This window comes from Lepidochelys kempii, chromosome 16, assembly GCF_965140265.1.
Source record: "Lepidochelys kempii isolate rLepKem1 chromosome 16, rLepKem1.hap2, whole genome shotgun sequence".
Classification (NCBI taxonomy): domain Eukaryota; kingdom Metazoa; phylum Chordata; order Testudines; family Cheloniidae; genus Lepidochelys; species Lepidochelys kempii.
Window position 1 is genome coordinate 6,286,259 of NC_133271.1, and position 26,131 is coordinate 6,312,389.

Consider the following 26,131-nt stretch of genomic DNA (forward strand, 5'->3'; position numbering starts at 1 on the left):
CAGCTGCCTGGGACTTGAGAGTGGGAACCCTACAAGTGCATCCACAGCGGGGTCAGTCCAGCCAGTGTGGGGTGGTGGAGGCAAGGAGCCCTGGTTGAGGCTCTCCCCATTTACAGAATACTTCCATCCACTAGTCCCCCAATTCACTGCACAAACACCCCCCAAATCTGGCTAATCACTCTCCCTGTCATCTATCAGCTCCCTCAACTGCAGGCCTGGTACCTGCTCCTGTCACCAGCTGGGGAGCAGGTTGCACACTGAACCTGGAGCATTGCAGCTAGGGGCTTTGTGGGAGGCCCCAGAATTGCTTGGGCCAGCCCTACAAGAAGCAGCTTTTCTTGACAAGCTCCAGAGTAGCCCACAGTCCCCTTTGGATGCTGAAGGAGCTGGGGTGTGTGTATGTGACTCCCGCTCTGGACTAAGCCCCAGTGTGGGGACCAGCAGCGCTGTCCCAGGGCTTGCCAGGGACCGATTCAGTCCTTAGTGTGTAGGTTATAGCTGCCTCAGGGACTGCCATAACTTGCACTCTAGCTGCAATGCCCCCTCCCCCCACCCCTTCCATTGAGCCAATCTAACACCTGGGAATAGCTGTGGCATAGATCCCCCTGCCCCAGCGGCTTCCATGAGGGCAGTGGTGCAGACCTGAATATGCCAGCTCTGTGCCTGCTGGGGACTCTCCTTGCTCCAGGTGAACTGAGCTTCCTGGGAAGAGGACAATCTGACTACTTCACACCCGGCTAGTGTAAAGAGCACTGAAGACCTCAGCCCTGTGGCACTGAGACATGGTATTCTTGATGGTGGGGACACAATGAAGAGACCCAAGAGCCCTTGCACTGCCCAAAAAGGACTTAGATTTGCTAAGCTAAGTATCAAATGATCTCTATGGGGTGGTTAGGGAGGCAGAATAGAATGATCTGCTTTGAAATGTACACCTGTGTTTGTAAAAGTCACAGGTCTTTTGGCCTGACCTTTAGCAAAGCCAAGTTCCCCCTGTGAAAGCACCTATGGGAGGCTATTGATGGCCTGGAACGTCACACAGGGTTCTGGTTTTCAATTCCCTTCTCCTCAGTTCTTATTAAAACAAAGCCAGCCCCCTGCTGACTCTCCTCTAGGCATGCATCTCACTTCCACTTTCTGTTCTAAGCAACCACCGCTCAGCCAAGAGCTGATTCTCAGAGCTGGAATGAGCAATGTCACTCTTCTCAAAGGTAAGGGAGCTCTGCTGCTTTGTTTAAGGTAATCAAGTGTGTTAAAGAGCCTTTGGAGGCCAGTCTTCATCCTGGGGTTTAGCCCACATGCCTCAGAGTGGTCTGCAGGTGTTCTGTATGGCATGGAGAAGATGTGCATTGCCTAGAGTTCTTAGTGGGGAACCTCAAGTGGGGGATAGATTGTCTTACGAGGAGTGAAATTCATCATGTACCCAGCCAACGGGCTGCAGCATTATTGATGCAAGACAGATGCCTACACAGATAGATTGGATAGAAGCTAAACTGCCCTGCTAATCAGCTTGACTTCTAAAGACCACCTCAGGGGGGTGAGTACTTTCCAGTGCCCATGCAGTCCATGGACCCCTCTGCTGAGGCTGCCAACAGGGGCTAGTTGATGGTGGTGGTATGAACCCCACCTTTGGATGCTCCCCCCACAGCAGGAGGAGCACCCTCCCCTCACGGCTGGTGGAGGCCTTGCCCTGCTGGCCCAGCCCCGGGCTGCCCCTGGCGGGGCCCAGCTCCAGGCTGCCAGCTGGAGCTAAGTCTCTGCTGGCTTCAGGGGAGAGGGGGAGGGAGGCAAGGCCTGGGTTAGTGGAGGCTTAGCCTGCCTTGACCTTTGATACCAGCCTCCCATGGTGGTGCAGGCACCGACCTGTCCACTAAGGATTTGACCGAGATCAGCAACTCATCTGACAGGAGTCACTGATTTTGAACCACTGCCACACTGGGCTGGATTTGACCTAGGCACCTTGGGCTGAAAGGCTTGGACTAAGGTTTTCTAGCAGTCTGAAGAATTCATTTGAAAAGAATTCATTTGAAGGATTACACACATGTACTGTATGGATGCCATCCTGGCTCCATTGAAGTCCGTGGGGGTCAGGATTTCGCCCTGGGGGATTATAGAATGAGCCTGATCCAAAGTCTGTGTGAGTCTCCATTGACTTCAATGGGCTTTCAATAAGGGCCTGCTGTTCTCAAGCACAGGATAAAAGCTGTGGGCCTCTGCAGGGTGGAGGCAGTATGTTTAGTGATTACAGAACGGGACTGGGGGACACAAGATGTAAGTTATAGTCTCAGCTCTGCTGTTGACTCTGTGCTATTGGGCACCTCGGTTTCTGTAAGATCGCACGCTGTTGAGAAGTACTTTCATTTCTGTAGCTTTGTAAGGTGTTGGGATCCCATCATGCTGAGGTTGGGATGAACGCAAGTAGTAGTACCCAGATGTTCTTCTGAGTCTGGCTGTCTCAGATAACAGCACCTCATTCCCCAAACTAGCATCCACCAGGGAATTGAGAAATGAAACAGAGACCTCAGCACTCACTTTCATTCTGTCTAGTAAGGGGTTCTCTTTTGAACGATGCTGGGAAGAGCTGTGGCTGCCTCAGCTGCCCCAAGTCAGGCAAAGCAGTGTTTTGCATGAGGTGTCTGATTACGGAAAGTGCAGGGAGCGGAATTTCTGTGATTCTTTATTAACTTAAAGCAAGGGGGTGGAGAGTGGGGGGAAAGCTATGACACTTGGGACTTTTGAGAAGCTTTATTAATGTCTTAGTATTGTCTACTTCTGTGGCACAATGGATGTGCCTGGCATTTACAGCTCAGCAAAATGAAAGGAGACAACCCTGAGGAGCTTACAAACTGTGTGTGGAGATTGGAGGATCATCTCTGGATGTGTGCGGGAAGTGGTGGACTCTGCACACAGCTCTCCCCTCTCCTCCATTCTAGAGGGGCCCTCGATGAGGCTGGAGATCTGTGTGTGGGAGCGGCAGGTTAGAAGGGGGATTTAGATCATCCTCTTAAGAACCCCCTAGTTGTTCTGAGGAAGGAGTAGAGAACATGCTTCCTGGGAGATCTGGGGAGAGAACTATGATCTGCATCCAAGATAGCCTTAACACAGGGACGGATACACATGAGGTGCAGGCGGACTGTGTTGTGTTGTGGGTTTGGGGGGAGGGTGCAGGGTGCTGGGATGGGGGTGAGACAGACACAGGGCCGAGAGAAGGGGACAGGTGGTGACAGGGACAGGTCTGGGGGGTTAGGAGTGTCACAGGCAAAGGACCTGGTGAGGGGAGGGGCAGGGTACCATGGGCATGAGGGGATGGGTCAGAGGGTGACCCAAGTACAGGGCCAGAGTGGGCAGGTTGCCGTGGATCTGGAGGTGACATAGGCACAGGCAAGGAGGGCAGGGTGCCGTGAGTCAGGGGTAACGTAGGCAGGGGGACGGGGCCAGGGTGCCGTGGTCTGGGGGTGACATAGGCACAGGCGAGGGGAGGAGGGTGACAGAGGCACAGGCGAGGGGAGGAGGGGGCGGTGGGTCAGGGGGTGACGGAGGCACGGGCTGGGGGGGCAGGGTGCGGAGGGGCAGGGGGTGACGGAGGCGTGGGACTGGGAGGCAGGGTGTCGTGGGTCAGGGGGTGACGGAGGCACAGGGCGTGGGGGCAGGGTGCGGAGGGGCAGGGGTTGACGGAGGCGTGGGACTGGGAGGCAGGGTGTCGTGGGTCAGGGGGTGACGGAGGCACAGGGCGTGGGGGCAGGGTGCGGTGGGGCAGGGGGTGACGGAGGCGCGGGGTCGGGGGCAGGGAGTGACGGAGGCGCGGGCCGGGGGGCAGGGGGCGGTGGGGCAGGGAGTGACGGAGGCGCGGGCCGGGGGGCAGGGTGCGGTGGGGCAGGGGGTGACGGAGGCGCGGGCCGGGGGCAGGGTGCGGTGGGGCAGGGAGTGACGGAGGTGCGGGGCTGGGGGGGCAGGGTGCGGTGGGGCAGGGGGTGACGGAGGTGCGGGGCTGGGGGGGCAGGGTGCGGTGGGGCAGGGGGTGACGGGGGTGCGGTGGGGCAGGGGGTGACGGAGGCGCGGGGCTGGGGGGGCAGGGTGCGGTGGGGCAGGGGGTGACGGAGGCGCGGGGTCGGGGGCAGGGTGCGGTGGGGCAGGGGGTGACGGAGGCGCGGGGCTGGGGGGGCAGGGTGCGGTGGGGCAGGGGGTGACGGAGGTGCGGGGCTGGGGGGGCAGGGTGCGGTGGGGCAGGGGGTGACGGAGGTGCGGGCCGGGGGGCAGGGTGCGGTGGGGCAGGGGGTGACGGAGGCGCGGGGTCGGGGGCAGGGTGCGATGGGGCAGGGGGTGACGGAGGCGCGGGGTCGGGGGCAGGGTGCGATGGGGCAGGGGGTGACGGAGGCGCGGGGTCGGGGGCAGGGTGCGGTGGGGCTGGGGGTGACGGAGGCGCGGGGCTGGGGGGGCAGGGTGCGGTGGGGCAGGGGGTGACGGAGGCGCGGGCTGGGGGGGCAGGGTGCGGTGGGGCAGGGGGTGACGGAGGCGCGGGCCGGGGGGCAGGGTGCGGTGGGGCAGGGGGTGACGGAGGCGCGGGGTCGGGGGCAGGGTGCGGTGGGGCAGGGGGTGACGGAGGCGCGGGCCGGGGGGCAGGGGGCGGTGGGGCAGGGGGTGACGGAGGCGCGGGGTCGGGGGCAGGGTGCGGTGGGGCTGGGGGTGACGGAGGCGCGGGCCGGGGGGCAGGGTGCGGTGGGGCAGGGGGTGACGGAGGCGCGGGCCGGGGGGCAGGGGGCGGTGGGGCTGGGGGTGACGGAGGCGCGGGCCGGGGGGCAGGGGGCGGTGGGGCAGGGGGTGACGGAGGCGCGGAGTCGGGGGGCAGGGGGCGGTGGGGCAGGGAGTGACGGAGGCGCGGGCCGGGGGCGGTGGGGCAGGGGGTGACGGAGGCGCGGGCCAGGGGGCAGGGGGTGACGGAGGCGCGGGCCGGGGGGCAGGGGGCGGTGGGGCAGGGAGTGACGGAGGCGCGGGCCGGGGGGCAGGGTGCGGTGGGGCAGGGGGTGACGGAGGTGCGGGGCTGGGGGGGCAGGGGGCGGTGGGGCAGGGGGTGACGGAGGCGCGGGCCGGGGGGCAGGGGGCGGTGGGGCAGGGAGTGACGGAGGCGCGGGCCGGGGGGCAGGGTGCGGTGGGGCAGGGGGTGACGGAGGCGCGGAGTCGGGGGCAGGGTGCGGTGGGGCTGGGGGTGACGGAGGCGCGGGGTCGGGGGCAGGGTGCGGTGGGGCAGGGGGTGACGGAGGTGCGGGGCTGGGGGGGCAGGGTGCGGTGGGGCTGGGGGTGACGGAGGCGCGGGCCGGGGGGCAGGGGGCGGTGGGGCTGGGGGTGACGGAGGCGCGGGGTCGGGGGCAGGGTGCGGTGGGGCAGGGGGTGACGGAGGCGCGGGCCGGGGGGCAGGGGGCGGTGGGGCAGGGGGTGACGGAGGCGCGGAGTCGGGGGGCAGGGGGCGGTGGGGCAGGGAGTGACGGAGGCGCGGGCCGGGGGCGGTGGGGCAGGGGGTGACGGAGGCGCGGGCCGGGGGGCAGGGGGTGACGGAGGCGCGGGCCGGGGGGCAGGGGGCGGTGGGGCAGGGGGTGACGGAGGCGCGGGCCGGGGGGCAGGGGGCGGTGGGGCAGGGAGTGACGGAGGCGCGGGCCGGGGGGCAGGGTGCGGTGGGGCAGGGGGTGACGGAGGCGCGGAGTCGGGGGCAGGGTGCGGTGGGGCTGGGGGTGACGGAGGCGCGGGGTCGGGGGCAGGGGGCGGTGGGGCAGGGGGTGACGGAGGCGCGGGCCGGGGGGCAGGGTGCGGTGGGGCTGGGGGTGACGGAGGCGCGGGGTCGGGGGCAGGGGGCGGTGGGGCAGGGGGTGACGGAGGCGCGGGCCGGGGGGCAGGGTGCGGTGGGGCTGGGGGTGACGGAGGTGCGGGGCTGGGGGGGCAGGGTGCGGTGGGGCTGGGGGTGACGGAGGCGCGGGGTCGGGGGCAGGGGGCGGTGGGGCTGGGGGTGACGGAGGCGCGGGCCGGGGGGCAGGGTGCGGTGGGGCTGGGGGTGACGGAGGTGCGGGGCTGGGGGGGCAGGGTGCGGTGGGGCTGGGGGTGACGGAGGCGCGGGGTCGGGGGCAGGGGGCGGTGGGGCTGGGGGTGACGGAGGCGCGGGCCGGGGGGCAGGGTGCGGTGGGGCAGGGGGTGACGGAGGTGCGGGGCTGGGGGGGCAGGGTGCGGTGGGGCTGGGGGTGACGGAGGCGCGGGGCCCCGTGGGTCGGGCCGAGGGGGAGGGGGCCGCCGCCGCCCGTCCCCCAACCTGCCCCTCAACCGCCGCCAACGGCCACTTCTGGCAGCGCCACCGGGCGGGGGCGGGGCTTAGCCCTCGGGGGCGGGGCCCGGGGGACGTGTCCGCTGGGCGTGGCTTATGGCGGTGCTTCCGGTGTGGCTGGCGGGGAGCGGAGCGAGGCTGCCGGTAAGCGGGGCGGTTCCCCGGCCGCCCGCGGGCTCAGGGCGGTCGGCGCCCGGCCAGTGTCCGGCCCGGGGCGGGCTGCGGGCCCCAGGCGAGGCGAGGCCAGGCGAGGCGAGGCGAGGCGGGGCGGGCGCGCGCAGCGTGTGGGGCCCGGGCCGGCGGCTGCGCCTGGCGGCAGCGAGCGAGCGAGCGGCCCCTGTCCCGCGGGAGGCTGGGCTCGGGTCCGTGCGTGGGCGGGGCCCGGCGCGGGAAGCGCGGCCGGGGGCCTCGCGGGCGGCCGGGGTGTTCGAGCGGGAGCCGTTGGCGCGGGGAACTCGGGACGGGAAGTGCTGAGGGGAATTCCAGCGGCGGCGGCCCCGGGCGCTGGCGCGCGTGGGAAGCCCCGTGCGCGCCTGGCGGGTGGGTCGCTCCGGGCGCCTGGTGCCGTGGCGCCTGTCAGCCCGTGGGAAAGCTCTTTGCTGCTGGCCTTTGCTCCGGGTTTGTTTCTGTTTCGAATTGAATTGGGCTTTGGTGATCAGACTGAATGGCTCGAGTCAGGGCTTGCTTTCGTTAAGCCGCTCCTCGTTAGTCAAAGAGACTCCCTAGCGGGAGATCCCTGGCTGCCGCAGAGCCGTTTAACCTAAATGCCGCCCAGTAGGCACAATAGTGTGGTCTCAGCAAGAAAAGCTGAAACTTCGCCACTTCTGCATGATTCACGCTTGCCTCACATCCTACTTAACATTGCCCAAAATGCTGGGAAATAGGACTGTGGGAAATATACAGACCTATACGTGTCAAAAAGGTGGCCTCCACAGGGTCCCTGACAACCTTAAAGGGCTTTTTAAACGTAGCGGGTGAATGTCAGTCTAGTTCCCAGCAGATAGGAGGAGATGGGCTTGCAGAAACCTTTGTGGAAAACATTTACTGACACCTGGCTGGCATGCTCATCAGAATGGTCATGGGTTACATTAAAAGAACAGGAGGACTTGTGGCACCTAGAGTACTGAGGTGCCACAAGTCCTCCTGTTCTTGTTGTGGATACAGAGTAACAGGGCTGCAACTCTGAAACCATGGGTTACATTGTGTCAGTGGTTAAACACAAGGATGGGGATCCTGAAGTACTGCTGTCCTGTGGATGCCTGGGGGCATTCAGCCCTCAGAGTTTTCAAGTATGAAATTCACCTGAAAATTAGAAAAAGAGGAAAACAGTTAAAAATAATCTTTCTGTATGGATTTTAGAGTCCATATTCTCACATTACTCTTGTTCAACAACTGTAGGCACATGAATATGTTGGTGTAATAGGACTACACTCTTATTAATGAGAGTTTTTCTTGCAGTGCGGCAGACCTATACATTCTCTCCCTCACTTGCCAGACCCACTAATTTTTTGTTTTCTATGCAGCTGTTGTATAATGTATTTAACTACTGTCGTTAACATGACTGGTACTTTTAGCAAAAATAACATTTTTGTGAGTTACTCTGTCTATAAAGGGCACTACATTTATATTAAACTAGACCTGAACATTAAAGTGTGTGTCGCTCAGTCCTTGTCTTCAAAGCTTTTCATGGGATTGACCCAAGGTACCTAAGAGATCACTTTGCTCTCTGAGGCTATGACCTTCCATTCTAGGTATATTCCACTGAAAGAATGGAAGTGGTTAATAATGCCAGCAGAGTCAGATTCAAGTGTGAGATTCAGTTTTCTCAGTAATTGGCCCATAGTTGTGGGAACTTGCTCTTAGAAGAGTTAGAATTAATGCACTTCTTTCAATCTTCTGATCAGAATGTAAAAACTGCTTTGCTGATCTGGTCTTTCCATGATGATAAATGAGTGGGGTGTAGAAGAAAGATGGCTACTGTAGTGATGAGCATAGTACAAATGTTTAGATAAGCATAACATGAATAAAGGATAAAATGTACAGGTCCATTTATTTATGGTTACAATGTCCCACAGGTGCCCCTGTACTTATTTAAATTGAACACATGAGAACACTTTCACCCACCTGCTATTTAAGCTCGCCTTGTGATCTTTTGATGACCACAGGCAATGACCATTTTTTAGATCTCAGCTGATATGTAAAGTGCAGCATGGTGTGCTCTAGCATCTCTCTAGGTCAGGGATGGGTAACTTTAAGGTAGTAGAAGGCTACAAAATCCACTAAAATCTTTTAGCTAGCAGGGGTGTGTGATGTGGCGGAGAATTGGGTCTTGCCCTGAGAGGTTGTGGGGAGGGGGAAATCTGGTCCTGGTGCAGGACTGGCAAAAGAGCCCATCCTGTGCTTACCCCACAGCAACAGTTCTTGTCCCATGGAATTGGGTCTGGCTCACTGCTCTGGCTTGCTGACTCCTGTCACAGCGTTATCTGATGTGTACATTTGTGGGCAGGCAGGACCTGCCCCCTGCAAAGCCCTGTGCCTTTCCTGGCCCTTACAATGATCTAGCAGGCCAGATTTGTCCTTTGGGCCACCAGTTGCCTATCCCTGCTCTAGGTCACTGGTAGAGCTGCACAGGAAATGGCTGTCAAACGGTTTTGAGAATTGAAAAGTTTTTCTGTTCTTTACTGGGACAAACCCAAAACCTTTTGAAATATTTCATGGAGAGTCAGAGAGAACTCACTCCAGAAAAGCCTGGTGTTTATGACACTTGCTTGGGATGTGGGATACCGAAGTTCAAGTCTCTGTTCTACCTAATTTGGAGCAGGGACGTTACTCTGACTATCAAGCTATTCTGGTGGGTAGCTTCTGTCTGACCAGAAATTCTGTCCTGGACACGAGAAACCTTTCAGAAGAAAGTTTCATTGAAACTGATCTGTTACCACACAAAGTTTTCGTTTTGATAGATTGGCATTTCTGATGAAAAACCATTTTGTAGAAAAGTCCCCAACTACCTCTAATTCCTGGCTAAGTATTCCCTTAGAGGGAAGTGCAGACTCATTAGCACCCTCTATTCCTATACTTTAAGACCAGAAGAAGGGATCATTAAGAGAATCTGGTCTGACGTCCTGTATGACATAGGCCAAAAGATATCACCCAATAATTCCTCCATCAAGCCCATATCTTGTGATTGAGCCAGAACATATTTTTTTTCCCTTCCTGAAACAGCCAGGGTTTTTACTGAAGGTGAATGTCGAAATTCTTGGCGAAATTAAATGCAGCCAGCAGTGGAGTGGCTTATTGCTCTTGTATCAGACTGACTTCTGAATTGGTCGTACCTAGTGATTCTGGGTTATGTGGAATTTACATGAACTACTCCATCAAAGTAATGCCTAGCCAATCCGGAAAGCTTTTTAACAGGCTGTGCCATTGAGTTTGTCTTGCAGGGGGGAAAAAGGCAGCAATACAGAACTAAAAGTGATTGGTTATAAGTTATGCCTCTTCTCCCCAGAAATGATGGTAGTTACAGGAGCTACTGTATCTAGGCCAGGTCCAAAACAATTCGCCTTGCTTTTGGTTATGGTAGTTTTACTGGGAGTAGAGGGAAGGAAACCGGCGGTTTGTTAGCCCACTTGGACAGGGTAATAAATATATTATTATTATAGAGTGCCATCCAGCAATGGCCCTCGGGGCACTTTATAAACATTGATAAATTAATCCTCAGGACTCTCCTGTGTAGTAGCAAAGTATTGGTAACTCTATTTGACAGCTGAGGTGTAGAGGCAAAAAGAAAAGGAGTACCTGTGGCACCTTAGAGACTAACAAATTTATTTGAGCATAAGCTTTCGTGAGCTGCAGCTCACTTCATCGGATGCTCACGAAATCTTATGCTCAAATAAATTTGTTAGTCTCTAAGGTGCCACAAGTACTCCTTATCTTTTTGCAGATACAGTCTAACATGGCTGCTACTCTGAAACCTGTCATTATATGAGGTGTAGAGGGGGATTTATATGTTCAAGGTGAGGCTTTCAGTCTGTGCCAGAGCCAGGAATATAACCTAGTTAGACTTGCTGATTTCCAGTCATGTATACAAACCTCTAGGTCAAATTGTGGCCGTTTGGAACCCTTTAGATACCCTTAAGAATATATTGTTCTGAGATCAGTGTGCTTAATTTTTCATACACTGGTTCCTCTCCGTTGGGAACATTCCCGCTGAAATTTTACTTTTTCTCCAGAGAGACTCTGATTATTCAAGTCTGGCTGCAAACGTATAATGCAGTCTGTGAACCAAGAGCATTGTCACCTGCCCTGATGTCGGCTCTCTTGTCAGTGAATATTGGCTCTGAGGTTAGGGCATTACATGCACAGCTTTACCCTTCTTCTGGCCCTACATAATTGCATGCAATCAGAAGGAGCCTTCCTCTTGTTCTATCCCCCTTCCTTCCTCCTCCCTGCCCCCCCGCACTCATCCATAATTTGCTGTGGCTGCCGTTGTTGGCAGTGTTCACCCTCCCCAAAGTGGGAGGATTTCTGATTGGAACAAGGACAGGGTCTTAAGCTGGTGAGAGGCAATATCCAGCAATCTTCCGCTTATTACCTGTGGAGGAGTTATGCCTCCTGGCATTGCTGGTTGTAACTCCTTATCTTCCCCAAGGCACCACTGCCTCAGAAGAAGCAGGATTTTGACCTAAATTGGTTTCCTCTAAAGCAGTGGTTCTCAATGTGTTATGTGGGCCACATCCAATACTACCTGTATGGCCCTGAAGATGTCACATGGGCTGGAGCTGTGTGCTGATTGGGCCGCAGGTTGAGAACCACTGGTCTAAAGACTGGCTGGGTCACACAATGATTCAATTATGCAACATGTGTTCTTTTTTACGTAGCTTGTTCCCAGTGTTCTGGATACACTCCCCACCCCATGCCCCTTCGTATCTTCTCCATGGTCCAGCTACACTTAATTGCTTTTGTGCCATTGGACACTTGTGGAGGGAGAGATCCTGCAAGATGCCCTCAATTTTTCTAGAACTGTTAATTTATATTTCAGGGAGGCATTTTTACAGTCTTGGTCGATGGTCGATAGCCAACATTTACACCAAGTTACTTCTCTTAATAAATTTAGACTACATTAAAAACATCTGGTTAAAGTCAGTCATCAGGCAACACAATGACATTAAGCCCTGGTCTATGTTTAAAAGTTAGATCGACTTAGCTATGTTGCTCAGGGCTGAAAATGTTTATACCCTGAGGGCTGTAGTTAGGTCGATCTAGTCCCCAGTGTAGACACGACTAGGTTGCCAGAAGAATTCTTCCATCAACCTAGCTACCGCCTCTCATTAACTAGGAAGCATTTTTGCTACGACAGTACAGCTGCAGCACTATACCTGTGTCGATGTAGTGGCTGTAGTGTAAATATGGTCTCAGAATACATCAGATTTAAATGCTAAATGCTTGGAACTCGGTCTAACCCCGGATTATAGCTTGTTTGGCTGTTTTGATACAAAGATAACGTACATGTAGTTAACACACCTTTTGGTCTAGTCTGTACATGGGAGCATTGGGAGGGCGGTTTTCTGAATGGCGCACACAGTAAAAATAAATCGCTAAACTGCCTTTTATTCCCAGTATATTACTCCTTTTGTTAGGTTATACCATTTTTGCCTTTTCATTTTGTAAACCTTCAAAGAAACCTGGAACCCTCAGACACCTGACTGGATGTTGTAAATCTTGGCTCTCGGCTGTTCAAACAGGTTCCACCTGTGACTCAAATGAGCCGCTGGCCTTATATAGGATCACAGTGAATTTTGACAACTGCCAGAAATGGAAGTGTGTGGCACTGGATCATGGCTGTGTCACTTGACATGTAGGAAGTTTTCAGGAGGCTCTTTGTTTATTCTCTTGATCAGTTTGACATTGGGCAAGTGGTCTCCTCTCGGGTCTCTCTTGTTTTGGACTGGAGGCAGCAATTTGTCCAAAGTTTGTTTTTCCATAATTAAGGTGGGTGGGGAACTAGGCAAGGATACCCCATCCCATTTCCTTGTTTCGGATTTAACTTTAGAGCCCCTGCCCCTGGCAAGTGCCAGAAGACACAATCTGCCTAGTTGGCTGTTTCATTGTGTATAATACACTGCAGACCTGTGCTTAGGAATAACAAGCTCAGCTATTGCGGTGGCTTCCAGGTGATCAATGCAGTGAAGGTAGTGAAAGGTGAACCGTGTCCAACTGAGAACAAGATAATCAAATGGGACAAAACATTTTTCTTTTTTCAGGCTCTTGAGGCACATCTGGGGTTTTTGGTTCACATGGCAGCAGCAAACTCGACTCCACCTGGTTCTTTGGATTTAAACCAGCCTGGATTTTCAAAGGAGATACTGGGGACTAAATTGGAGGGCAAATACCTCTGCTCCGAGTGCAAGAATATTCTGAGGAGGCCATTTCAAGCTCAGTGTGGACACCGCTATTGTTCTTACTGTCTGAAGAAACTTATAAGGTAATTTATCCCTCTCCAGTCTGAAACAAAATGATTAGAAGCAAAGGAAAGCAAAAAAGGAAATACAGCCTTATTTTCAGTGGGTTGTGAGTGAGGGCCACGTTTTATGTCTGTCTCTTAATTTCAGCATCTGGTTCTCTTCAGGCATTAGAGCAGTGGTCTCCAACCTTGTTACACACAAGATCACTTTTTGAATTTAAGATCAACCCAGGATCTACCCTGCCCCTTCCCTGAGGCCCCACCCTGCTCACTCCATTCCCCGCTTCCTATCGCTTGCTTTCCCCCACCCTCATTCACTTTCACCGCGGTGGGGCAGAGGGTTGAGGTGTGGGAGAAGGTGCAGGTTCTGGGCTGGGGCTGAGGGGTTCAGAGTGTGGAAGAGGGCTCCGGGCTGAGCCTGGGGCAGGGATTTGGAGTGCAGGAGTGAGGGGTGCAATCTCTGGGAGGGAGTTTGGGTGCAGAAAGGGGCTCCAGGCTGGGGCAGAGTGTTAGGGTGCAGGAGAGGGTGAGGGATGTGGGCTCTGGGAGGGAGTTTGGTGCAGCTGGGGCAGGGGGTTGTGGTGCATGAGGGGGTGAGGGCTCTTGGAGGGAGTTTGGTGTAGGATGGGCCTGTGGGCTGGTGTAGAGTGTTGGGGTGCAGGAGAGGGTGAGGGATGTAGGCTCTGGCCAGGAGGCGCTTACCATAGGCGGCTCCCAGCCGGTAGCGCAGCAGGTCTCAGGCAGGCTGTCTGCCTGCCATAGCCCCATGGTGCTCCCTGAAGTGGCTGGCTGCTGGCACATCTCTGCGGCCCTGGTTCCCAGCCAACTGGAGTTGTGGGGACACTGCTGGGGGGGGAGGTAGCGTGCGGAGCTGCCTCCCCCGCACCAACCCAGGGGTCGCAGAGACGAGCTAGCAGCCAGCCGCTTCTGGGAGTGGCGTGGGGCCAGGGCAGGCAGGCAGGCAGCCTGCCTGAGGCCTGCTGCACCGCCAGACTTTTAGTGACCTGGAGATTGCAATCGACTGGCAGAGGCTCCAGGATCGACCAGCTGATCATGGTAGAGGGGTTGGTGACCACTGCCCTAGAGGGTATGTCTACACAGCATTTTGCCATTCTCGGGAAGGAGCCTCCCAGCCCCGGTCAACCAGCTCAGGTTAGCAAGGCTTGCTCTAGTGCTCTAAAACAGCGTGTAGACAGCTCTTTCAAGTTGCAGCTCAGGCTGGAGCTTGGGCTCTGAAGCCTGCTCTCTCCAGGCTTCAGAGCTTGAGCTTCGGTCCCAGCTGTCATTTCAAAGCACTGTCTACACAGCTGTTTTTAGAGCGATAGCACAAGGCCCGCTAACCCAAGTCTGTGGGTCTGAGCTGGAGGGCTCTTTCCCGTGGGCTCCAAAACGCTATGTAGTCATACCCAGAGTTTCCTGAGTGAGTTGTGTTCTTCAGGTGGTATGGTCAAGCCGAAACCCAGGAGATTATTGGGTGTGACAAAGACCAGATGGTCCATCTAGGTTGATCCACTCTAATTAAGTACTGTTGTAAGTGACTATCGGGGCCGTATAAAGAATTTGTTCCTTGGAGGTCCCTGCTTGGCAATAATGCCACCTGTGTGAAATGTAAAAATACGTTTTATGATCGCAAAAGAAGTTTCAATTGGCCTTCTTAATTTCTCTGTCTTCACTTTTAAGGGCATGGGGGAAAGTTTAAATATAAGAACAGTTAATCATGAGGGGAAGAAAACTAGAATAAAGATCACTACAAGGAAGAAATAACTAAAATAGAGCAGAAATGTATATCCATTAAAAAGGATCAATCAATGAATGCAAAATGTATGTTAGTAAATGGCTCCATTTGCTGTTTTAAAAATATACTTGTGTAAATAAACCTTCTTTGGCTCTGAAGGCTCTCTTGAGAAGCCTCTATTGTCTCTGAATCACAAATTCAGCATGAATCTTTTTATTTTGTGGCTGATTTTTTCCCCCACCCCATTAGCTCTGGGCCTCAGAAGTGTGCAGCCTGTATTCAGGAAGGAATATATGAAGAAGGAGTTTCTATTTTAGAAACAAATTCGGTAAGTAAGATCTCTCCAAAGCAGAGAACATTGAAGTCATTCATAAACATTTCCTGTTTTTGTTTAGAGTGAGAGGCCAGAGACTGGTACCTAAGAATGATGGAATCCATTATCTAACAGGTGTGAATTCAGTATCCCAAGTGTTATGATAGTGCTGCAATTGATTCCCCAACTTCTAAAATTCAGGACATCTTACAACACAGTTTACTTGTTTAAACTCTGCAATAAAGATTTGTCATAGATGCTGTCACACAGTCTGGAGTGGCTCACGAACATGAGTGCCTGCCTGAGGGCAGACTGTCAAAACCAGGGTACTTACCCCATACTGGTGGTATGTTTTATAATTAGATTTCACCAACCCAGTAAGAAATGTGAACTCCTGGATCACTGTAACAATCTTACTGTGGAGTCACAGACAGTCCCCTTGGGCTCTCCAGTTTATCTTGCCACCCAGGCAAGCTGGACTTAGTGATAAATGGCCACTTACTTCAGAAATCACAAAATACTCAGGTTGTGACCAGTCACTTACAAATTGATCTGGGGTGTCTTAGCTCTCACACCAAAGACAACACCTGTAGCCAATCTTGCAGTAAACTAACTAAAGGTTTATTAATTAGGAAAAAGAAATAACAGAGTTATTTATAGGTTCAAGCAAGCAAGCATATACACATAAATGAGTTACCATCTATGGTTCCTAAAGGTGACAGAGATGTAGTAATCTGTCAATTCAAAATGTCATTCAGGAGAGGCCAAGGGGTAACCTCTTAGGCACACATCCCCAGGCTATGTACACGCTACAGCTTAGATTGGTATAAGTTAGGGTGAATAAGCCACCTCCCTGAGCAAAGTAAGTTACAACAACCTAAGTGCTGGCGTGGGCAGCGCTATGTCAGCGGGACAGCTTCTTCCACTGGCACAGCCCCGGCCACGCGTGGCGGCTGGAATAATTAAGTTGATGGGAGAGCTCTCCTGTCGGCTTAGAGCATCTGCATTAGCAGCGGCACAGCTGCACCAATGTCAGCTCTGTAGCCATAGCCTTAGTTTAGTGTGAGAGTTCAAACAGCAAAGAAATGAATTGTGACCCTGTTTTGTCTTTTACATTTAGGGCATATCTACATTACCAGCAAAACTTGTCAGCAAAACTTATGTTGCTCAGGCGTGTGAAAAAAAACCAAACAACCCCTTCTGAGCAACATAAGTTTCACCGGCATCTGTGGCCCTGGGAGAGCTTCTTCTGCGGACATAACCACTTGTGGAGGTGGTTTTATTATGTCAATGGGAGACCTCTCTCCATTGGTACAGCTGTGCCGGTGTAAACTTGCTAGTGTAGACACGGCCTTATAGCCTTCCAGTCCATGAGACAAACTCCCTTGCATGTACGTTTCCAAGGGGTGATAGGGCTGTTCACCAATCCTGTGCATTGTGATGTTCCTTAATGGCCCTTTTAATCTTGATAGGCCTCTTTAATGGATTGGGGGCATGATTCCTGTGTGTGGGTTCACAAGTTCAGAGCAAACATTTTCAAAATTATGAAGCAAAATGTACATATTTCCTTATAGCCTGGAATACAGACATCATACGTGAGATTAGTACATGCAGCAATTTACAAGCATTTCATAGAGTCTAAACACTAAATACATTCTTATGATACTAATACCTGTTTTGAACAACACTAACATACAGGTGAGCTGGTTTGGTTTCCAGCTATGAGTTTATCTTAGCTAACTCCTACGGCCTTGGCTGGAACTGGTTTACAAGATGCATCTCTAAGGGTACTGTGGGACAACAAGTTTGGGAAGACTGTTTCTTAGCAATGGCATGTGAAGAATCAGGAGACTAGATCAAAGCTGCAATCCCAGAGTAACTTGTCTTTGCTTTTTCCCATTTGAGGCTTTCTCAGATAACGCAGCTCGTCGGGAGGTGGAAAGTCTGCCGGCTGTCTGTATTAACGATGGCTGCCCATGGAAAGGGACTATTAAAGAGTATGAGGTAAAGACTAGAGTCTCTCCATGTATCTCTTCATTCTGCTTTCTCCTTTCTTTTGCATGTGAGTGGTGATGGGCAAGACACTGGGAATTAAATGAGTTCCTGCTGGCATTAGCCTTCAGCCTCTGAGCTTTCAGCTGCTCTAATTCAATCCTAGATAAGCTCTGGCCTCCTGGAGCTTTCAGAGATTTCCAATCTAACCTAGGTGGTTGTGTATCCTAGTGAGGGTGTAGACTGATTGGAGAAGTTTTCAAATACTTTGTATGATCCCTCAAACCAACCATTTTTTCCTTCTATGACCTCCAAAATCACTCGCTTCTTACTTCCAAGACACCATATCCCAGAATCCTTCTTGCTGCATCAGCCTAAAAAAAACTCCTCAAAAAACTGTAATCATAGAAATATCAGGCTGGAAGGGATCTCCAGTGGCCATCTAGTTGAGCCACCTGTGCTGAGTCTGGCCCAAGTAAACCTAGACATCCCTGCCAGGTGTTTGTCCCCCTGTTCTTAAAAACCTCCAATGGTAGGGATTCCTCAATCTCCCTTGGAAGCTTATTCCCAGAGTTTAACTCTCCTTAGAGTTAGAAAGTTTTTCCTAATATCTAACGTAAATCTCCCTTGCTTCAAACTATGCTGATTCCTTCTTGTCCTACCCTTGGTGGACACAAAGAACAATGGATCACTGTCCTCTTTATAATGGACCTTAACATATTTAGAAACTGTTATCAGGTCCCCCCTTGGCCTCCATTTCTCAAGACTAAATATACCCAGGTTTTTTAACCTTTCCTCAGAGGGCAGGCTTTCTAAATCCTTTATCATTTGTGTTGCTCTCTGGATTCTTTCCAGTTTGTCTCTGCCATATATTATGGCCAAAATAGGCATTTACCTTCAGGCCTGAATAAATGAATTTGTTTTGGGGATGGTGGAGTGGATATAGTTCTTGTCCTGCCCACTGCTCTTTTACATCCAGGGACTATAGTAATTGGGAAGGTGGGGCCATCCCCCAACACACAGGAGGCCTGGTCAAGAGGTCCATAGAGTCATGGATTCAGTGGGTGTGCCCCAAAATAACCTCTTCCATCAGCTTGCTGGACAAAATGTCCTCTGTACCCCCTCTTTCCCTTAGCATCAGAACCTCACCAATTCTGTGTTCAATGCCATCTGCAGTTTTTATGGCCCAGTGAATGTGACCATTAGCACATATACATACATATGATACTGATCTCATTGGAAAGATACATCCCCATTGAAAATTTCATGAATGGCACGTTTCCCAGCACTCTGTAGTGAATAGAGTCTACTGCAGTAATTTGCATTGTAAGGATTTATTTGCAATCAGATGGGTTAGGAACAATTTAAAAAAATAAATATAAAAGAAAACTTGGTCTGTTGGGAAATTTTTACAACCCTCTGGAAACACTGGAATCATAACCCAGACCGTGAGAACCACTGAGTGAAGGGACTGAGATAATAGCAGGTGACTCCTGAGGAGTTGGGGTGAGGAAGTGATGTTTTACTCCTGACAAAGCATTTAAGATCAATCTGTGTAATGTGACATCTTGATTCTATTAGCAATGCCATTACAGGGAGGCAAGAAGAACTACGTTTACTTCTGATTTTGTCTGAGTCCTCTGGTTTGCCTTTAGTGGCCACTAGTAGAGAACTTTATCTGCACTTTGGGCTCTAATTGGCCAATACTCTAATACTTCTAGGCTTGGATTTCAGCCTAGAAATTTAGTGGGAGTTGGGTGCTGAGCTCCCTTAGACTGTTTTGAAAATCTCACCCCTAGATCTATGAGTGTCATGGGGTATTTATGCAATTGACTGAAATAAATGTCAAATTCAAGATCTAACCCTAGTGCTTGTTGGTAGCGTTTCTAATTTATAGGGAGGAGATTAGAGATACAGCTTCAGGATACCAGTGTGTTTACTGAGGATTCAGTTTAGCATTGCTGGGTTCCGAGTTCAATTATGTGCTGTATGACTGGCAGTTGTTAGCATGAAATTTTGTGCCCCAATTTAACATGTGGGACCAAATTCAACTGTGGCATAAGTGAGCCCAGCTCAATTAAGGTAAATGGAGCTACGTCTGGCAGGAAGGTATTCAGCCCCCTCACTTTAAACAGCTACTGACTAGTTTGGAAATAGGTTTGAGAGACTGTTTGAGAACTTTAATTCTATTTTATTTCCAAAAAAGGGCATGAGGGCAGTTTCTGTAGGGCCAAAGAGGTATCCTCTGTAGCCATATGTCTGTGTGATCTTGTAAGATTTCACAAGTTAGACAGGGTTGGGCTTGGTCACTACTTGGACGAGACACCTCCAAGGAAAAGGTGCCACATGCCATGTTGTTGGTTATTCATGAGCGAGCTTTTTTCCTTGCCAGTCAGTGCTGCACCAAAACCTAGCATGATAAGGAGTATTTGCTGTTGGAAGTAACTTCTTTTGGATAAGTTTCAGAGTAACAGCCGTGTTAGTCTGTATTCGCAAAAAGAAAAGGAGTACTTGTGGCACCTTAGAGACTAACCAATTTATTAGAGCATAAGCTTTCGCTCATGAAAGCTTATGCTCTAATAAATTGGTTAGTCTCTAAGGTGCCACAAGTACTCCTTTTCTTCTTTTGGATAAGACATTCAATTGAAGAGCTGACCTCCGGTAGCCATTTAAAAATCATATAGCATTCTTGCAAGATTAGGGGTGTTAGCCTTGGTGTCCTGGTTAAATTCCAAGTTGGGTAATTACATTCTACTTTCTTAATTCCTTCTTGCATGTAAAGAGGGATACAGGATTCTTCTTCACCTCCCATCCCAAACTATTCTGTAGTATTGCTGTGGACTGTATATCACTACCCCACTTCACCCGAGAGGTGTCTGTGCTCCAGTAGTGAGAGAAGCTATTCATGGGTGGGGAAGCAGAGGGGGCACTTTGGGATCCTTCTGAATGGAATGTGCTGTATGCATGTGAGTTATTAGTTGACAAGCACTAGCCTTCTCCTTTAATCTGCTCTTAACGATCAGAAAACATTGAAGATTATTTTGCTAAAATAAAGTTAAGTCCATCTGAGGCAGTCCAGTGGAAGCATCTTGGGCTGCCATGCTGTGCAGCTCTGAGCCTGGAACTCTATCCTGAGCGACAAGCAATACTCTTGAGGGAGCTCTGCACCAAAAAATTAAATTCTGCGCCAAAAAATAAAAATTTTATGCACAATATTTTAAAATTCTTCAACATTCTGAAAATGGTATTTGTCAATACATAAATGTGGAGGCTCCAGCATGGCAGTGGGGAGCGCAGGTAACTAGCTGCATGCAGGGTGATCTCCCACCTCCAACACTCTGCTCCCCCTCCCGCCGGACAGGGACTCAGCAGTGAGGCTGCACCCAACCCTGACACAGCGCAAGGGCCAAGCCTGCCCCATAAACAACTTGGGCTCTGCACCAGGCACACCAGGTGTGGGTGAGCAGGCAAGCTGAGCCTAGCAGGATCTGCGTGTAGAAGGGTTTAGTGTGGGGGATCCAGATGTGGGGAAGAGGGTTCTGTGTGGGGCAGTCTGGGTGTGGATGGCTCAGTGGGGGATCTGAATGCACAGGGGCTTGTTGGGGGGGTCCAGGTGCAGGGGCAATGGGACTCTGCAGGGGGGTCCAGGCGAAGGTGGTTGAGGCTCAGAGGGGTGTCCAGGTGCAAGGGAGGAGGGGCTCGTCAGGGTGAGGGTCTGGGTATAGCTGGTTGGGGCTCAGTGGGGTGGTCACGTACAGGGGCGGTGGGACTCATTGGGATGGGAGTTTGATGGGCCTGCTTAACAGGGGAGCCCCTACTTCAGCTGCTGCCAAGGGGATGCCGCATGCTGGGCTCCTGCTTCCCCTATCTCCTTCTCTTCCCCATCCTATCACCCTGCCCCCCCCATCTCATCCCCCTTCCTTCCCCACTGCTCCTTTCCCACACACCAGCCCCTTTTCCCTGCCCCACCACAGGCACTCATGGTTATACCGAAAACAGGACGTCTCCCAGCACACAGAAGGCAAGCTGGCACTGGGACTCAGGAGGCGGCAACCAGCTGCAAAGTCAGCTGAACCGAGTGGCAGCCTCTTTCAGCCAGGCAGCTCTGTGCTCGCAGAAACGGAGGGGGGGGCAGTGGCACGTGACTCTGTGTGCCGCCCCACGCCTTGCCTCTGTTTGGGGGGCAATGCCTCCCCAAACTACGCCCATGGGCATCCCCTGCCCCTCCCATCCCCCCTGGCTTCCCTTGGCTTCTCCATCACTTTCTGCAAGGAAGCAAAGAAATCTGCAGGTGGGCATGTTTTCGGCATGGCTCAGAATTCCCCCAGGAGTAAAGCAAGGATTGTGGGCATGGTAGTAGTGACTGTTGTGTCTGGAGGGAGCTGGAGAGGGATTATGGCAACTGTAGTAGTTGATTTATCTGATACCTCATATCTCTTCCCCATTGTGGCAAGGTGTTGGATTGAGTGGTACTGAGAGTGAAGGGACGAGCCCAACAAATATGTCAATGCAGGGTCTAACCAGCCTCCTACATACCTGTGTACCTTTCTGGCTAGTACAGATACAGTGATTAGGTGAGCAGGGGTTGCAGAAGGGTGCTGTGGTGTCAGAGCTCTTCTGTATAGCGTGCCTAAAGCCGTGCTGTGTCATCTGAAAGCAGCAATGTGTGTTGCTGCCTTCAGCAGCAGCAACACTCCCACCATGGAAAGCCCCTTGCTGTGCTATTTCAGACAGACCATGGAAAGTACCTAAAAGATAATTCACTGTTTGTTCATTTTAAAAGCTCGCAGCCACTAGCATCAAGAGAAACTCATTTGACTGCCCTCTGATTATAAATTAGGAGATTGTGTCACTGGCATTTTAGTAATTTCACAGGGGTGGGAGAGGAAGAGGACCAGCTTCTGCAGCTGAAAATTTTCAGCCCTTTGCCCTTAAAGTCCTTCCTCAGCTCTCCAAGTTTTGTTTCCTGTTTAAGCTACCAAAGGTCATGTTTCAAATGCAGCATGTTTTTAAAACTGAGTGTGTGGGCAAAGTTCATGCCGTCTCTTTCAACTCTTCCTATTGTGAAAAGTATTAAAATATTCAGCACTGTCAGAAGAGAGCTGAATTTTTAAATACAATTTTCTTCTTACTGTGTTTTGAATATGCTGGTAAATGCTTGGAACATGTGGACACTGCCTCAGAAGAGATTTTTTCTTTTGTGCACTAAAAGCTGTTTCCACATGAAAGCTCACTGATCAATATGTGTGTGTAGATAGAAAGTGTGCTATGGTAAAGGGTTTTTAAAAACGGGTGCTTTGCAGAAAGGGGAAAAAATCACAGATGAGAGATGCAAAGACTGTGAAGTTAGGCAGTTGGAGCATGAGAAATAACCAAGAAAATATATCCTTGTGACTTCCAGGTGCTGAGATATGATGGTGCTGGGAGCCAAATATGTACCTAGAGTAGGTACAGACAGACTCCTAAGGATCATCTAAGTCCTCAACTCTTCACACAGCAATAAAATGGTACTTTAAAAATACATGAAATGTCACTTCTCTCCCACCTTGCAACAGAGGGATGAGGGAAGTGAATGTCCTTCAGCTTCTGAGAGAGACTTTCTTAATCATCAGCAGGATTTTAAAATAAATTGACAGGGACATAAGGGCTTGCTTTAATTTAGACTCCATCTTGGGGAACACAGGGTCATTTGAAGGCTAGGGAGACCTGAGTGGAGCATCAGGATCTGCCCTTCTAATCCTGAGAGCAATATTTAAATAGACTAAATGAGAGGTTGGATTAGTCTGCCAGGTAGTTCTGTGACTTGCTGGTCTGTTTTCAGATAAAATAAAGGCCAGGAGGGAGAAGCCAGTAAATTGGTCTAAAAGAGACTCAACCTTCCTTGTGAGTTGAGTTCAGCTAATAAGTATAGATGAGCTTTCTTGTCTGTTTGGATCTTAACCTGTCCTGGTCCAGATTCAAATTCCACATGTTAATACCATGGACTTTGCAAACAGTTTTGTAGGCCTAGAGCCTTTCATCAGAGCTCAGCTGAGCCTGTGTAAGAGAATAAGAACATCCAGTTGAATATCTGTGTGAGTAGTAAAGGCTCCCCTTCCAGAATTTAATTCGGTCGGTAGAGGGGAAGCTAACGTCCCATCCCACAGGGTTCAGGCTTCAGAGTTACTTCTTGAAGTTTTGTGGCTGGCCAGAGTAGTCTTTCTGTTAGAGAGATTTCAGTGCTCTTGGTGGACTCTTAGTTCAATGGGCTTTCCTTGGAATGTAGTACAGACCTGCGGGCCCTTGGAATTGCTTCCCCTCCTTTTCTTTCCTCCTTGGGAATTAATATTAAAGGGTTTGCAGCACTGTCTGTGTTTGTTATAGTAAGATATTGCAACTAAAGCTTTGTGGTTGGAGCACTCTGTGATGCTGGGCAGGACACCAGAGTTCTGTCTTTGAAATTAGGAAGAAACTTCTGTTGTATTTCCCTGTTGGAAGCTTCTGGTTCCAAGTTGGATTATAGCATTGGGGCACCATTTTCCGCCAGTTCATAGGCTGAAAATGGTGATCAAAGTTGTGTGCAAGGGAGTCAGATCCCACTTTCCTGAGTGGAAATGTTTGTTGCAGTGCCCTGTACTTGTAGTTAGAGATGGCTCGAGGAAGTCCTATTTTGGAGAGAAGGTCTAGTGCAGCGGTGGCCAACCTGAGCCTGAGAAGGAGCCAGAATTTACCAATGTACATTTCCAAAGAGCCACAGTAATGTGTCAGCAGCCCCCCTCCACTCCCAGAGCCTCCCACGGCTCCCAGTCCCGCCGATCAGTGCCTCCTCCTCCCTTACTGCACCTCCTGATCAGCAGTTCGTGCATGCAGGAGGCTCGGGGAGCGGGGGCGCGGGGAAGAGGGCACGGCAGGCTCAGGGGAGGGGGCGGGAAGGGGTGGAGTTGGGGGCAGGGCCTGTGGCAGAGCCAGGGGTTGAGCAGTGAGCACCCCCTGGCCCATTGGAAAGTTGGTGCCTGTAGATCCAGCCCCGGAGTCGGTGCCTAGACAAGGAGCCGCATATTAGCTTCTGAAGAGCCGCATGTGGCTCCGCAGCCACAGGTTGGCCACCCCTGGTCTAGTGATTTGATACCTCTACTCTAGAGCTAGGGTTGAAATCCACAGACTTGAAAACTGGCCTCCCTTAAAGTCCTAGAGGTAAAGGTTGCATAGCTGATTGCCTAGATGTACTTTGTTTCCTGTCCAACCTGCTCTGTGGGAGGTAAGCTACAGGGAGTGCCAGAAAATGTGTGTGGGAGGGGATTGGAAAGCCCCATCTGAAAGGGCCTGATATGTCAGTGTTTACTTCTCAAAACAACTCAGTGATATTGTGGTGGCTTTGCTGATTAATACTTCTAGCATCTGGCTCTCTGAAAATGTAATGCTGTAATTCAGTATCCTGGACATTCAGATCAGTCACATGTCCCTTCTAAAGCCTTGATGAAACCCCACCTTGCAGCCTTAGTTTGAGCACAGTTCTGTTTAAGTTTTCAGGCAACATTTAACAGTCAGTTGGGAATTGACATTTTTGCACTCTCAGAGACTTTCTTCAGAGAAATGCCAAGGCTGTTATCACACTCTTTCTTTTGTGTAAAAGCTGATGGAATTTAATTGGTGCTTTTGGTTCATGTTTAAGAAACTCAAAAGATCGAAATCTAAAGTAAACCCTGTTTGGGGGAAACCTGGTTTGGTGCGGATTTTCCAGTGCATAAAGGGCACTGGTCCTGACTATGTTTGCATTTTCTTCCCTCACACATTTCCTTTCCTGAAAGCCGCCTCCCTCCTCAGACTAAAGTAAGAACAAAATTAATATTTAATGTCCAAACTCCCATACTTTTGGGACACAGATTTGTCTGATTCACCTTGCCCACATCCTTCCCTAAAAATTGGAAGGGAGGTGGGAGCTGTGTCCTGTCAGGGCTGGCCAGATGTTGTCCACAGAGTTCTAATTTATGACTTGTTGGTGACCTCATCTTTCGTATGGAGGCCAGACCAATAGAGATGAAAAGTGCCAGCATGGAATACTCCAATTCAAGTGACTGAGCAGCTTCAATCAAGATGAAGCATTGCGTGCTGGGACCTGAAGTATCCTCTGTGTTTAAAAGAGGAGGGTTGCTTCTTTATTCAAAGCAGGCAGGGCTGTATGGCTTTCAGCAAGTTGACCATATACCCCTCAGAGTTGCGGTATTTGGGTGCTTTTAAGCTATACTGTTTGGCTGGTGGAGATAACCATTGAATACTGAGCTAAAACCAGAAAGTGGCAGTGTGAGAAATCTCAGTGCTGTCAGAAGAATCTTGGGAATGGAGTGTCCTCATTAGCAACAAAGGAGAGACTGAGATGGTGGTTTCCAAAGAACTGTGATCTGTAGCTGTTAAATGTAACCAAGGTGATGGTTTGCAGAGCAGGTACCTTCAGACCAGTAGTTCCCAATATCTTTGGTTGGAGCGCCGCGTCAGGTGATGGATGGGTGCTATCTACTATGCCCTATATCCAGGGCCTTGTGTACTCCATGGCTTTGATTCCCAATTTCCTTATCAAGGTTAATTTAATCTTTTGCCATGAAATGAAATTCACTGTATATGAAGCTGAATGTGAAGACAATGCATAGGCTCCAGCTGGTACGGAATGCAGCTGCCTACCTTCTTCATTTAGGCCACCGTGTGCACATCAGGCCCATGCTCAAGTCCTTTCACTGGCTCCTAATCAGCTTCAGTTTAAGATTTTGGTCCTAAGCTTCAAAGCAATTCATGGATCAAACTCCAGCGAGTTCAAGACCATGTTTTGATATATGAACCACTGCAACAGCTGCATTCCTCTGGGACAATGTAGATCATAAAACCCAGGACAAAGGACATGAGAGCTAGGGACAAAGCATTCTCTGTCAAGGGGATCCTAGTTTTGAACGAACTTCCAGTGGAGATTAGGCAAATCCAGAGTCTGACAGACTTTGGGAAATGCTGCAAAACCCATCCTCTTCAAAAAGGCCTTTTCCATGTGAGAACGACGCTAAAGTGCTGAAACTCCTTTGTGTCCAATAAACCCGAACCAACCTAAAAGCCCCCTATACCAAAAGTCAATCTAAAAATAAATCAATAAAATCTAAAAAAATTAAAATCCAAATCCTCCCCAATCAGAGTGTATACCCTGAAAAGGGAGAGCCAGAGACTTCATGAAATCAACTATGAACTTGGTTGTTGCTATGGATGTTACATGGAAGGCATTCAGATCCTACAGTGATAGGAGGCAGTGTAAAATCCTCTGATCGGCAGAGACCCATTTCCATCCCCCTACCACACACAGCCAAAGCTCACAGT

At 51.3% G+C, this 26,131-nt stretch overlaps 1 protein-coding gene across 4 annotated transcripts in view; it reads left to right on the forward strand.

The window, feature by feature from the left end:
• Positions 1 to 1,134: 1,134 nt before the first annotated feature.
• TRAF2 (TNF receptor associated factor 2) overlaps positions 1,135 to 26,131 on the forward strand; it is a 52,167-nt gene continuing 27,170 nt past the window's right edge. For 2 of the 4 annotated variants that reach the window (XM_073314135.1, XM_073314139.1), the window contains exons 1-4: positions 6,393 to 6,445; positions 12,562 to 12,782; positions 14,746 to 14,824; positions 16,715 to 16,813. In XM_073314135.1, the coding sequence (XP_073170236.1) occupies positions 6,398 to 6,445; positions 12,562 to 12,782; positions 14,746 to 14,824; positions 16,715 to 16,813 (447 nt within the window). In that variant the 5' untranslated portion in view covers positions 6,393 to 6,397. Of the gene's footprint in view, positions 1,209 to 1,505; positions 1,535 to 6,392; positions 6,446 to 12,561; positions 12,783 to 14,745; positions 14,825 to 16,714; positions 16,814 to 26,131 lie in introns of those variants that run through there. The other 2 variants (XM_073314136.1, XM_073314137.1) reach the window with 2 other exon arrangements.